The sequence below is a fragment of the Notolabrus celidotus genome, chromosome 5 (genome assembly GCF_009762535.1).
Source record: "Notolabrus celidotus isolate fNotCel1 chromosome 5, fNotCel1.pri, whole genome shotgun sequence".
Taxonomy (NCBI): domain Eukaryota; kingdom Metazoa; phylum Chordata; class Actinopteri; order Labriformes; family Labridae; genus Notolabrus; species Notolabrus celidotus.
In genome coordinates, this window is record NC_048276.1 from 16,632,764 (window position 1) to 16,647,725 (window position 14,962).

The following is a 14,962-nucleotide window of genomic DNA, read 5'->3' on the forward strand; positions in this document are numbered from 1 at the left end:
AAATCATGAAAAAACATGTTTTTCAGGCTTTTTTTTATTTGACTGATATAGTAATGAATGATGCTCCCTCACAGGCACAATGACATCTGTCAGAGGAAACTCACACCCCTGTATCAGCACACTATATTGGCATCTAGGCAGGGTCCCAAGCTGGCACTCACAGTAAAAAACAAGTCATATTAGGCCGACATTCTGCACTGCGTCCACATCAACATCTCTCTTTGTTTGATATGTTACTCATGCTTTGTACACACAAACCAGAGAAGCGTTTGCAGGAATGGCTTAGGCAGTGCTACCCTGTATGATACCGATATGGCAAGCAGTAAAAGCAGAGGAAAATCCCTGACAGGAGTTCAAAAAGAACAAATATACAGCGCTACATGCATCATAGGAGAGATCTAAGGCAGGAAAAAATCAGACAGCATCACTAAAGAACCTCATTATCATGCAAATGCCATTTTATTCCATTTTATCTCACCCGTCTCAATAGCCCATATGGCAGCGAGTCCGCACAGAGGAAGACACAGGGAGACCTCACGCTGGGCAACCGGCCACTGCAAAATTCCTCCATCTGTGGTCACTTGAGTTTGTGTGTGCGTGCATGCATGCTGGTACCTGTCTGTAATCCACCTGTGTCCTATCAGTGCTAGCCCTCGTGTTACAGCCAAGATGCCTGACCAGTGATCCGCAGAAGAGTGATTATTGTCTGGGTTGGACTGGACGTGATGGGATCGACAGTCACACTTTGGTCTAAAGAAAAATGAAGAGGGCCATCACCAGTTTGGGATGACTAATCCTCAGGGTCCTTGGGCAACAAATAGCTACACCATTTGTATTACATATACTGAGACCCCAGGTTGATGTTTAGACTAAATATACATTTAATGGTCAGTGTTTTAGTTTGTTATACACATAGTTAATGAACTGAATTCAGTAGCTATGAAAACAAAGTCAAATCAAGTAAACTTAGCAATATCAGATGGCCAAAGTCACCTTTTGTGAACCATTCTTTATACAATACTGTAATTCCACCATTATGCATGCGTATTGGTTGCACTTTGTATTATGGGTAGCTGGCTCCCAGACGCCAACTTATGTTAGCTAGTTAACACACAAACAAAATGTGTCAAGAGTTGACTTGGAGCAGCGAGAAGATGAAATGCATAATCAACATTCGGGTATATTTGTGAAAGGTAAGACAAAACTTACATAATACAGAAGTTTACAAGCTTGTGAGTCAGTGCATGAAAGAGAAGAGCTTTCATCACTCAGACAGCAGTATGTAAAGTTATGAGACCAGCTTGGCAAAAGTGGATGTTCCAGTGATGAGAAAGACAAATCCCCCTGGTTCAACGAGCTGGACAATATTCGGATTCATTGATGTTGTTGAGTTTCGTGATCACGCTACACTGAGTACCAGCTCTTCTGCTAACGTTGAATTAATTGGAGACTGGGATTAACGTTAGCCTGTTGCTATTTTTATGCTAACTACCTCCTCTGTTACTGGAGTGTAAATAAAAAGCCTCTATGGTTTGGAAGCAAGTTCAGATCACCTCTTCTAGGTGATCTCTGCCCGCTTGTCTTGTTCTGCATCAGAGTTTGACTGCTGTGTTCACATATGTCCAACGACCCAAGCCAAGGAGGGAAATGCCCCCTGTTTCACTTGAACAACTTCTCCAAATGGTCCAGGTGCGATAGCAATTTAAGGTTCACAAGTTATTGTGCTTTTAAATTGTTCTTTGACAAAAGAAGCAAGTTAAAGACTTGAAGAATTTAGATAAACAGTGTTAACAACTTTCTGACATTTTTTAGACAAATATATTGGTAATAAAAATAACCATCAGACTTATCCATAACAAAAATAATATTCAGGGGAAGCCTAACTTTTCTCCAGTTATGAGGGTATGTGTATGTTTCATTTGTAATCTCCTAAAATAATGCATTCTGCCTGCAAGCCAGTGAGTAATAGCTGCTGTGACTCATTTTGATTTGACCACAAAATCAGATCTGCAGTCTAAGTAAGACTGGATGGACAGATGGGACAGACAGAGACCAGTCCTTACTCTCCCTCTGATTTCACTGTGCAGGACAAATCATGCATCCTGACAGCCACCAGACATACAAGATAAGCAGTTTTCATGCTGTCTGAAGCAATCAATTTAAAAAGAATTAAAGAGCTCAGTGATTATGATGAGAGTCTATTAAAGTAAAATAGCACAGTAATCAAAATGATTTAGAGAATTAGGGTGTGATGCAACACCCTCCAGTCCAAACAAATGCATGCATACCTGCAGGTGCTCTCTCTCTCACACACACAAAAACTCACACATGCATGTGTTCCCATGCATCCCAAGGAAAAAACATTTCTGATGAGATTAACCAACAGTTGAGAAATGTGCACGCCACACACATGAACATAAGAGAGGAAAAATACACATGGGGAAACTGAAATGGAGTGCACTCTAACATAGCCTGAAGACAAGAATTAGAAAAAAAATAGTGGGAGGGGGGAGCAGCTGCTCAGGCATACTGAGAAAAAACTCCAGAAATGAATTGCTGCAGATTTGGCAGCATTCATGACGTTTATCAGGAATTTTATTAATGTAGTTTGAATCTTTTTTAAATGGCAGGAAATCATCCGGGGATATGTTAAAGTAGACTCGGGCTGGCCGCACACTAGATGACTTTCAGATCTTAACTGATCTAAACTATCGGAGACCACACACATGAGGATTGATTTTTAACATCACAATCCTCTGAACACATATAGTCAATTCCTAAAGACCGCTAGACCACACATTTAACATTTGTGGTAACGATACCAGACGTGAGATCTCACAGAAACATGCATGATCAAACATGACTTCAGAAAATAAACAAACAAACAAACATAGGGAGTGATTGTCGTATCTTGACAGCTTGCGATATGTAGACGACTCGGCCAGATTGTGTCTCTCTCCTCGAAGGCCATTAAACACGTTCTTTATAAAGCTTTAAGTGTTGTCCACGACGCACACACATTTCTCTTAACATCTGGTGTACACCCAGTAGTGGGCTCCAACTCTGTTGATATAAGCATGCTAACTGTCCGTGTAATTTACAGAATAGTAAGGGTGTCTCTATCTGAACTTTCTGTGCCCACTCCAAGCAGTTAAAATTGTATATATTGTATAACTTCATGAGAGATACCTCATGATCAACAAAAAAAGGTAAATAATTCTAAAAAGCTGGTCTTCTTTTGACTCCGCTTGGCTCTTGGTAGTTTATTGTTCATGTTCGCAGCCATGTTTGTGAGCTGATGAAGTATGCAACATCCAGTTGATGTGACGTCCCTGTCAGCTCCTCTTATTGGTTATTGCTGGTATGTGTTGGAGGCAGTCCAAACTGGAATCATAACGTTAAAACATGTTGATATTACACGTCTGATAAAGTCTCCTAGCTGCCTGTTACAACAGAACCTGATAATCAATTTGAGCTAAGTCCCACCCATTGCTAGGCAGTCAGCCAATCCTGATTCTTGAATTGGGGGCAGCGTTTAGGTTGTCCAACAAGATCATGTATTTATGTATTTTATTTTTATCAACTTATTTATGGGGGAGAGGCACCCATGGCTAAACCCCTGGGTGCGCCCCTGTTCAGTGCGAGGCAAATACAGCACAACTTTTCAAACCAGTCCCCAACTATAGTCAAACAATAACTTGTGATGAAGTCTTTGCTGATCTGCATGGACCAGAATGAGGTCACAGAGACGTGTTTGAATATCTGAGTATATTTTCAGAACTTGACCTCACACAGGCAAATTCCGGAGACGTCCTACTGATAATATGATTTTGAACTCCAGATCCTCATTTGAATCTAAAATGGTTGTACTACATCCGTCCTCACTCTAGTCTCCTGACACTTGCTCGAAATGTAGTTGTTTTTTTTTACCATGAAAGTTCAACTTGTACAAGAAAACACATCCATGTCGATATTTCGGGGGCCCAGTGATGCAAAGGCTGACAGTCTAGGGTTCATATATTGCCTTTTATCCAACTTAAATGGAGTGACACATCATGCTCACCTCCCAATTTTTTGCCTGTCAGTCATCTCTCCTGCAACGAATAAAGCTGCACACCAGTACAACCTGTCACTCTGTCACTCAAACACTGAAAAAAAAGACTTCACGTCACTATTCAGGTGGAGCTGGGAAGGAATTCCTCTGTCTCGTTTGATTTTTCTGTCTGATCCTTTATTTTATGTGGGCTCTTTGTTATCTCCCTGAAGGAGGGAATCACATTTTAATTAGGTCTATCCTTGGTTAGCGGTTCATCTCTTGCATCTCCCTGTCCTATGTGCTCGTCCTATGGGCTTTGCTTCCGCTCTCGGTCCCCGCTCCCTGTCACAATCTAACATCTCCCCCATCTTGTGCCATCTTTTCATTCTTTAACCGCTCCATCTCCACTCACAATCTTGCTCTCCTGCTGCTGACAACAAAGAGCGCCCTGCCTGACGAAACCTGTTTGCTGCAGATGGGAAAAAACACAATGAAGAATCACAGGAATAGAAGAAAAAAAGAGGAGGAAAAATGCATACCTAACACATGCTAAGTGCAGAGAGCAAATGGAAAAAAAGCGAGTCTTTGCTCCTGGGCTATAAACAGCTTGCCTTTATATGAGAATGACTGAATCCTGCTATTGAACAGGATGTTTAGCAATCTCTGACCTCTATAGGGCCAGAGGGAGCAGCAGTATTGGCAGGAATGATCATCTCCTCCAAAGAAAAAATACCTGAATTATGGTGTGTTTGTCATAAACACATAAACAACCCACAATTTTAAATAGAGATGAAAAGTTAAGTCATGTCTCCCACAATACTCCTATGAGGAGGCGATGCATTACAATGCTAGACACCTTACTAAATATAGAACTTTGCTATGCTCTGTTTTTGCATTTTAGCTTCTGATCCTGCCAAGTTGCACTGGAATTTTTTTTTTCCCTCCATAAAAAACAATAAATCTTCACCGTGAAATACAGACCCATTGACAAAAGTTACATCAATGTCTTTCTCTGTGACACTGTGACAAAGTAACTGTCAATGCTGATCAACAATTCTATCAAGTCTTTGCTGATACATGCTCAGTTCAGCACAAGGGCCGTAAAAAGCTTTATAACTTACCCTGAAATCCGTGCTCTTAAGATAAACCCATACATTAATACGCCAAACTAATGCTACACAATTATATAAGAAGGACGAGACGTTCTAGGTGAGCGGCAAACCATCGCCGTGTAGAAGTGTCTAATCCATAGAGCGCTGCAATGGAAAACACCATAATGACTAGGAATGCACCATGAGAATCACTTATCATAGTGTTTCACAAGACAGGTAATGGATTATGTTCGGCAGCTTAAGGCAGCAAAATTGTTGTTATGATACAGTTCACAGTATAGCAGCAACAGCTTTAGCTAGGAGTTTTTATTTTTTTATACAAGGACCTATGCTGAAGCCTTCAGTGTTCAGCCTGTGGATTGATGGCTGTGCTTGGAAATTACAGCTCCTGCAAACCTAAGCTGCAGTGCAACCTGCGGTCCAGCTAGCAGCAAGGAAATGCTTGGAGTAAACACAGTGTTTTCTGCACACATGTCATGGTTCAGATTTATTTAGAGGGCAACGCTCCATTAGTTGGGCTTTTTAATTAGCACACTTGTGAGAGAGGGTCATTAAGGATGTCTGACAGAGGACCTGCTGATGAGGAGGATGGAGACACTGCTAGCTCCAGCCTGGATACCACACACACATATATAAAAACAGAAACACACACACACACGAGGGCACAGATCTGCTTAAAAACCAATAACGTCTCACACAGTCATCTACAAACGCAGCAAGTCAACGTCGACGGGTGCCACAACATCTCCACTGGAAAACGGCCACAGAGCACAAACAAGTCTCCCACAACACACACACACACACACACACACACACACACACACACACACACACACACACACACACACACACACACACACACACAAATGGAGCCTATTAGATAAATTTACATTCAAATACATATTCATAGGGAACACAAGAGAACAGAGCAGGATTGTCAGCGTACCGTTTTCAGGGTGCTCGGTCTCTCCAATGCTGCCATCTGGAGTGGTCCTCTCATAGTGGTCCTCGGGCAGGGTCAGGGGTCCGATGCGAGGGCCAGACGATGACTTACTGCTGGGAGTCTCCGATTCCTCCAAGCCGCTGTCATAGTAGCTGTGCTGAGAGGCGTCCTGCAGGTCCTGCACCGGGTTGGTGGTGGAAAAGGTCACTCGTCGATGGGGATGCTGAAAAACAGAGCGTGAGAGATATATCTTCAACAAGAAAGCAAAGGATTCTTCAACCTCGCTTTTCCCGTTGTTTGATGCCTCCAGGGAGGCAGACAACAAGTCGTAGGGGTAACAGTTGCCAGGCAGACTCTACCATTTCAGACCACTGTCTGAATTTCAGCCCTGTGAAGTTCACTCTTCAAAAGTCAGAAAATAGTATTAAATATTAAACTCCCTTAAATATTAAATAGGCTTTAGCACTATTATTATTCTGAGCATTATATAAGGTAGGGATATATGGGCAGGGGGAGGTTATGGACTCCAATAATGAGAATGTGCAAACTAGCAGTAGTAGGAATGTGATAAATTGAGACAAAATGTACACATACTGGGCTAGAAAATGTAAATATCCAAATGTGAGGCGTGTGTTTAAATATGCTGTAAGATACTGCAGTTTATATGTATGTATGCATGTAGAGCATGATGAATAAGAGAATGCACTACATGTTAAAGAACTTGTGTTTAGATGTTTGAATACTGCTACATGCTTTTGTTTTAGATGAACAATCCTGGAAACTTGATCCATTACATGGTTTAAAACTCTGTACTCATCATTGAGGATAATGACATGGCAGGTGGAGATCCAGGGTGGAGGAAGTGAGGAATCCATGTTAATGGTTGTCAATCTTATCGGGGGTTCCAGATGGAAGTGGTGCACAGTACATCCAGAAAGAATAACAATGTAACTGCCATGGACATGATTGTCAATTATTTTCAGAGCACTCACTCAGAGAGAGGGGGACTCTGCATAGAGATACAGTACAGGTCAGCTGACAGGCCCGGGACAAAGTGACCCCAGAGACCCTCACTACCACCCACCAATGAGAAATCGTTAACACTCCTTGTGTTTTCAATCAATCTTTCAAAAGTAAAATGTAAAAAACATACTGGTTGTGTGACAGCATTGATCACTAAAACTAGTTTAAGTCTCTAATCCCTCTTCTCTGACTCTAAATTGGATGCTTCGTCACCCTTCCTCGCCCCTTCTGCACCACAACAACTGTCTCTCTCCCTGCGACCGGTCCTGGTGGTTGCATTGCAGACCCCTGCTCCATGCTCATCTGCACACCTGCTCTGTCCTCCTCTCTAAAGCTCATCTCCTGAGCAACAAGCTTCAGACATGTTGTCTGCTCCACTGTCAACTACTGTCAGAGAGGGCGTGTGGTTTTATACAAGCAAACAGACTTGAACGTTTAAGCTTGGTTGAAATTTGGTCATCAGTGGCTGCACTGTCTGTTTTGCTGTGGATTCTCCTCAGTCACTTCTTCACTTGTTCACTTTTCATTCTCTCTCTTTTCTCCTGTCGTTTCTGGGCACCTGCATTTTGGGGTCTGGACATTTTGACAGTTTAAAGTATTGGGAGGGGGCGGGGCTTAGTCATTACAAATTTTGAATGTAGGCAATGAAATAGGCTGAACCCTTTTCTCATGGAGGGAAAGTAAAACTGTTTCTACCTCTATGTCAAGGAACATTAGGAAAATGAAAATTGAGCAAGCTTTGTAAAAACAAAAAATTATGGGAATCTATTTCAGTCAATGTTTCAGTCGGAGAGTAAAGTTCTAAGACCCCCCTGACCCAAAGCCCAAGACAACTGACCCGGTTGACCCTCCTGTTGGTGTGCCTGCACAGTATATAATGACAATCTTATTCATGGACACAGTGTTTATAGATTATACAGATGCGTGGGCAAACTTAACAAACATGCTGTTTGAAGCCTTGCAGAGACAAGAGTGTGAAAAGTATTTTTAAAAGTCAGACAAAAGTTTCATTTTCTCAATCTGCCTCTGCCAAATTAATTCTGATGACAATGATTGGTACACTAATCACTAGCCCCAGTGAGCTACTTCCTATCTCCATATTTTAATATTTCTCTTTGCCACTGCTTTTGATGTATAACCGAGCGGAAAGCTGACAATATTTCTGCAGTTTGACTTAAGAGGAATCCCAAGAAGATCTGAGTAAGGATGAGCTTTGGAATTACAGTCACTGTTTCGCCAGTATCAGAATTCTTTATTAGGTCTACTTCTGCTGTTATATTCTGACGAGATCTCATGAAAAAACTGGAGTAAATGATTGATAGAAAATACTGATGAAATCCTGAATTTGATAGCCTGAAGTGCAGCTGAGCTGCATGTAATAAATCATTCAAGATCACACCCCTTATCAAATTGAATGGCTTGTAAATACAGTTAGAAGACCATTAAATTTCCTCTTCCAAAGATCAGTTTACTAATGGCTACTTACCGCCGGTCCACAACAGAAAGATGACTCCTTACAGTGCACATGCAATCACACCCCCAATCCCCTTCCTGCGCCCCCGCCCCCACACATGAGCGCCTCTCGTAAAAGTCAGGAAAGCACTGATACAGCAGAACAGGGCTGCCTCTGCTGCACGAGTCAGCCCAGATCAATACCACGGTCCTGTGCTTTCCACCATTCAACCACTTTTCTGGCAAACAAATCCATGCTAGAAATCATTCCAACCATCAGCCTTTTTAGTACATACACACCAGATATGGAGGCATGCTTTTAGAGCTCAGGTAAGTGCTATCAACACTGTGTTCTCAATGCCGTCAGTGGGCTTCAAAATGTTTTCCAGAAACCTGTTTATCTCTCCCATCTTTTCAGCCATACTTTTCTCACGGCACAGAGACATCTCTGGGTCTTTCATCTGAATAATGATTATTTGAGTCCTAGGGTGCATCATGTTCCTTTCTCCCAGCTGTGCTACAACGTAACAGCATCAATAAATCACACACAGTGTACAGAAAGAATCCTGTCATCGTAATCTGTAACCTTTAATAAAACTTAAACTGAATGTTCAAACAAAACTGAATGATCGTGGAAACAAAACCATGGCTTTGTGTTTGTGATAATGACTTGTATGCTTGGTGCGCAAATGAGAATGAGAGTACAATGAGGAGTTTTGGGGCATAAAAATATTTGTTTTCTCTCTATTACACATGCTCTTTGGTTGTTGGTAATACACTCCAACTTTCCTTACTGTACAAATGTGCCTTATAAGCTGGGTGCTGTGCTGAAATTGCAAAATAAGAGCAGACTGTTTATCAAAACGCACAAAGCTACATTGATTGTTCTAAATGAGATTATGAAAAAATCCAGTACAGTTTGAAAATAGTGACTTTCCTAAACAGGGAGCCTCATCTGCCACAGAGAAGTGGGTTATTCTGTGATTGTCTTTATGACATTGCAATGCCATATTAAACAAGAGAAATGCTGATTGGCAGCCGACTCAGTTCAAGACTGCTCAAATGTTAGGGGGCATTTAGTTGTTTAAATATGGATTCTTGCTTAAACTCCTCCTAAAGGCATCACTCCAGAGAGTCAGCATGTTTCCTGGGTATGATAACTAGCTAAGACTGCGGAGATGGGAAATAGATTCTCCTTTTTAGTCAGAGCACAAATCCTTTGCCAGGCCTTGGGGGGCTGCAGGGGATGCAGCAAGACGGAAGGATGGAAGGAAGGGGAGGCTGAGCAGGAGTGGGGAGTTGGTCAGGCAGACACGAACGGCGCTTTGGCTGGAGGGGACAAGCAGAAGGATTAGATTCTGCGAGACTGGAGGCGGGAGAGCGGGATTGTTTGGGCATTGTGGTAGGAGCAGGAAGCTATTGGGGCTGCGAATGAAGAGAGGGGACATTTATGATGACATCGGAATTCATAACCCCCATTTAGATTGGGCTAAAATGGCCTCATTTTTACGCATAATATTACAATATAGAGATGGAAATGATACAGCAGAAATTCTGCCTTTACATAGTGGACCAAGACATATTTTAAAGTAGTAATAAACAGCAATCATCCTCTGCATGTCTGGACTTCTGGAGACCTCTGGAGCACCTTCACTCTCAGTGCTAGAAATATTATGTACAAAAAACAACTGCCACAGAACATTTTCAATGATACTCTGACACGACAAAGAGCACTTCTAGTTGGACCATAAATGTCCTTGATTTGTGCCTTACTATATGCATGTTTTTCCCTTTTACAATGTGAAACCAGCTGTTCTCCCCTACATTAGCTTAATAAAAGTAGAAAATTGGCTCCTTTTATGTCCAACTATTTAATCTTAGCAGTTCAGTGCCATAGATCTTGTTTTTTTATCTACATCTAAACCAACCCATCACCTGGGAGCAGAGACTATGTGGCTTTACTTCCTAGTGCATTAAAAAAAAAAACATGCAGCAAACTGTACACCTACACTGAGGACAGCCTGTGCCTTTATATCCTGTCTGCAGCCTCACAAGCACATTATACAGTAGAGGTATATCAAAAACATGGCTGAGTATCTGAGCTATTCAACTCTGAATGAGCAAACCAGACGGCTCTTATGAATCACTTTTATACGAGCTGTTTGCACACCATCACCTTGATAAAAGTTCACTCTCTTCTTGGAACTGAAATCCACAGATGGTAGACAAAAGATTATTTGATTCTCAGAGGAAGGAAAAATTGTCTGAGTCTCACGACCATGAAATGTCTTCATAAATATTTCACTTTACCAAAAAGAAGTTCTAGAAACCTGCGGAAAGTTTGCTCTACAAAGCATGCAATGTAGTCCTTGGGATTGGTATATCCTTATTTATGTGGACAAAGAAACGTGAAATAGCTTAAATATTGCTTACCAGCTAGCCTCCTTCTGGATTTTGATATGACAAAATGTCACATTAAAAGGACTTGTCACAGGAAATAAACAGTCTTGAGGGACTCTTAGGCGCAGCAAGGAGGAAAGGTACGCTAAAAGCTTTTTGATGTGCTTGTATTTGAGGTTATGTAAGTTGAAGGTACTCATTGTTAATTAATAGAACTATTGATGTAAAATGGAAACGTCCAAGAGACAGACATTTGACGTCAAAAGCAATACATCTTTTCTCTCTCTCATCCTCCAGTGGATTTGTACAAGGCAACATGAAATATTGTCACATTCATGCAGCCTTGAAGGAGTGAATACGGAGACCGCACAGTTCTTGGAGTTTTTGCAACTCTGATAATGATTAAATAGATTTTAAAACAACTTGATACATTGCTGTAATATATCATAAACCAGTCAGGGGCACTTTCAGGTAGTAGACTGGGGTGACATGGACCCCCCCTACCAAAAAAGCATTGGCCACCCAAGCTGCAACACCATAAACTAAAGCCTTTTAAGGACTAAGGTTTTGCTTTCTTCCCAGTCAGAGGTGAGACTAAACATACACTTATAGCTTACTTTTTCAATACTTGTAATGAATAGAGCTGCAAGACCCATAACTTTAATTTTTTTTTTGGAGGAAACAAAGATACAAAAGCAAATAAACAAAGAAAGAAATAAGTAAAGAAAAAATAAAGAAACAAAGAAACAAACATTCCTTGGGTACCGACTAGGGATGCACACAATTAATCGATTATCGATTAATTGATTGTCAAGACATTACTCGAAACACAGATTTTTATTTTCAATTTTCCGTTACGTTGATCGGACAACATGTGGTCTCATACTACACTCAGCTATCAGGGAGGTGTTTTAAGTTTAAAGCATGTTTCCATGTGAATCAGGTCTCCACTTTTTAAAGAGGATCAATGCGCAACTGCTGCCAACAACGACACAAAGGTTGGATTTTTAAACAGGACATTTCCCCACCTTTAGATACAAATCCAACAGACTGTTGGGAATTGCTAGTACGCTATGTTTGCAGGCCAGCAACATCAGAGCTGTCTGGGCTTTTCTGCTGCTGGACCGATTATGACCTGGTTGCGCTCCCGGCTGGAACCTGACCGAATACACATGTTTATTTATCTCAATAATAAATAAAACTGGACACTTTGAGTCTGAAGTATTTTTCTGTTAGTATTATGAGCCTTCACTTTATAAGACTATGTCCAGGAGGATATTTTTAAGAGAGAGATCGTTGATAATCAGTGTTAAACATGTACCCGTATTGAATACCATCAGTTATATGCATTTTGTTGCTGTAGAAATTATAATTTTGGTGGAAAAAACGTATTTGGCCTTGTTTTTCACATAAGAATAATCATGTTTTTTTTATTTATTGATTAATCGATAATTGATTGTTAACATTTCCAAAATTCAATCACGGAAAATACTTAAAATCTGCATCCTTAGTACCGACAGAGTCCTCACACTGTGTTGCTCTAATAAATGTGCACACTACTTCATGCCACCTCTGGTACCCCCTTAGAAGTCATTGCCCCAGCTGGGCCACCTCAGTCAAAATATTCTCGACACGCCCCTGCACATAGCACTCACTACATAACATGAGTGGAATACTCACAGCAGCAGATGAGGGTTGTGATGATCTGTTTGACTTAAATTGTGAGCTTGAGGCTGCTTGAAATTTCCTGGTTTGAATTTCAGAGTGCATTTTAGGTTATTCTGAGACTGGCAGCTCATATCAGATTTTTGGCACACTGAGACATCAGAAAAAATATATTTCATTTCTCAAACCAGATTTAAATCACATTCATGGGTGGTTTGCTATCTGATGTAAAAATTGCCTCTCAAACTGCCCTTTATATAACCATATAATTTGTCATATAAGAGTGACGTCACGTCCTGGGAGCTGTTAGCACTTTTATCTGGCTGCAACTGCTGCAAAAAAACATACATCAACCACCTCTGTCACTAATGTTGTCTGCTGTGATGGAGGACTTCGGCACCCAGACAAGATATTGCTATGGTGTGAAGAGTGAGAGGATACATCTCCATTATTCACCCAGCCTGCAGCTTGCTGTTTAGTGTCTATGTTGGGGAAAAAAAGCATCCCTAGTTTGTACAAACGCCTATGTTGTTTCCACAGCAACGGACGCAGATGGGTTATTGTTAATGGTTAAATCTAATCACCCGCAAATAACACTCTGGACAGTCTGGATTTGGAATAAAAAATAATGTATTTGCCCGCAGCCTGAATGACAGAACACAAAGGGAATCCAGGGGCAAATAAGCAACAGGGACAGCTTTTTGGTGGCTGTGGAGCATCTCAATTGCCATTGCTGATTTGCACCAGTGATCCCTGATGGGACAGCAGACCCCTCTGCTGTTGTGTTCTCCCATAGCACTGAGTTCCCCGGTCCATTTTGAATGCCCTGGAGCTACCCGACACCACTCTGCCGTCAGGTGCCCTGTCATCCAGCCAAGCCTCAGTGACTGCCAGAGCACAGGGCTGCTGCTACTTATGCAGATGGGAAAGGTTTTCCATCTTCTCTGCCACTTTCTAAGCAGAGTTCCAGCAGAGTAGCAGGTGAGTTAGATTTAGTGTTTGGATTCTCTGTCCGATGCCTCCTAGTTTGCATTTGTGTTTTGACTGATGTGTATGGGAACATTTGGCGAACAAGCTGGCAACTGCATTGTCTGTACTTAACTACCTTGTAGAAATAATTCCCCTGTGGGCTGTTTTTCTCAGCAAGCAGTTGCTATTAGACGGTACATATGGTGAGTCTAGCAGGAATGTATAGAGTAGGGGGAGTGGGATATCACAGAACATCAACATAATGATAAAAAAGTTGGTAGAAGCTTAATACGTACATGGTTCTCCCACACAAACGGCCATTATCTTTTTATCTAATAACCACAAATCATTCAATTTCAAACCCAAAATGCACGGTGTAGCTTCAAATCTACAAGGCATCAACCTCCATGTTTTTAAGACAAAATGTTTGATACCCCATTTAGACCAATTTGATATCATCTCCATTTGTCTTCCTCTCACTGCTTGCTAAAACATATCTGGATCAAAGTGAAAAATTGCATCATTTCAAATGAATTAATCATAAAAATAATCCTTTTTAATCAAATCAGATATTTAATTTCCATCAGAGAAATGGGAACATGTTCTAGATTTGAGTAGATTAGTCCCCCAAAAAAAGAAAAAAAGATTATGTGCTATTTGCAGTATAACTAATGTGAGTTTGTTTCCCCATATTTCATTTCTATGAAGACAAAATATTGTTTCTCCAAAAGCCGAAATAACATCAGAGTGAGCTCCCCTACATTGCGGTTAAAGAGAGTATTGTGTTACTTTCCATGCCCAATGGGTAACAATATATTTGTCACAGTTAGTTTGTAGCCAAATGGTTTTTATTCAAATTTGTATTACACAGAGGCATTGTAAAGCTGAGTGACTGTGGCCAGTGAAACATGCTGAATATTCACAATTTCACTTGGAGGAGCAAAGCCCAGAGAGCGGCTGAGTTTCATAACTTTTAAGAAGACACATGAATCAGAAAAAAAACCCGACTAAACATAATCATCACTGTGTTGTGCAGCGACTTGGGTGCAATTTGCTTGCAGAAAATACAGCTTCTGAAAAGGCAGTGAGGGTGCAGTATCTTTTCTTCAAATAAAAGTAAACTGGTAAAATGGGAGGCGTCAGGAGGCAAAGGATGCAGTCTTTATGCTTTACAGAGAGACAGGTGGAGAGAGAGGAATCTATAGGACGGTGCTGCATTACATTTAGCTCACAATGGAGTGCCTTGACTGGTTGTGAAGCCAAACAGCTTTAGTATACTCCACCGGAATACCCTCCACTTTTCAAACTGCAGGACACCTATGTGGCCCTGTTTATCAAGCCCGAACTCGGGTATGTCGTATG

General features: G+C 41.2%; 1 protein-coding gene across 2 annotated transcripts in view; it reads right to left on the reverse strand.

Moving 5' to 3' along the window:
• Nucleotides 1-14,962, reverse strand: part of LOC117812252 (protocadherin-1-like) — a 451,145-nt gene that overhangs the window by 21,812 nt on the left and 414,371 nt on the right. For both annotated transcript variants that reach the window (XM_034682909.1, XM_034682910.1), the window contains one exon: nucleotides 6,095-6,314. In XM_034682909.1, the coding sequence (XP_034538800.1) occupies nucleotides 6,095-6,314 (220 nt within the window). The remainder of the gene's footprint in view (nucleotides 1-6,094; nucleotides 6,315-14,962) is intronic.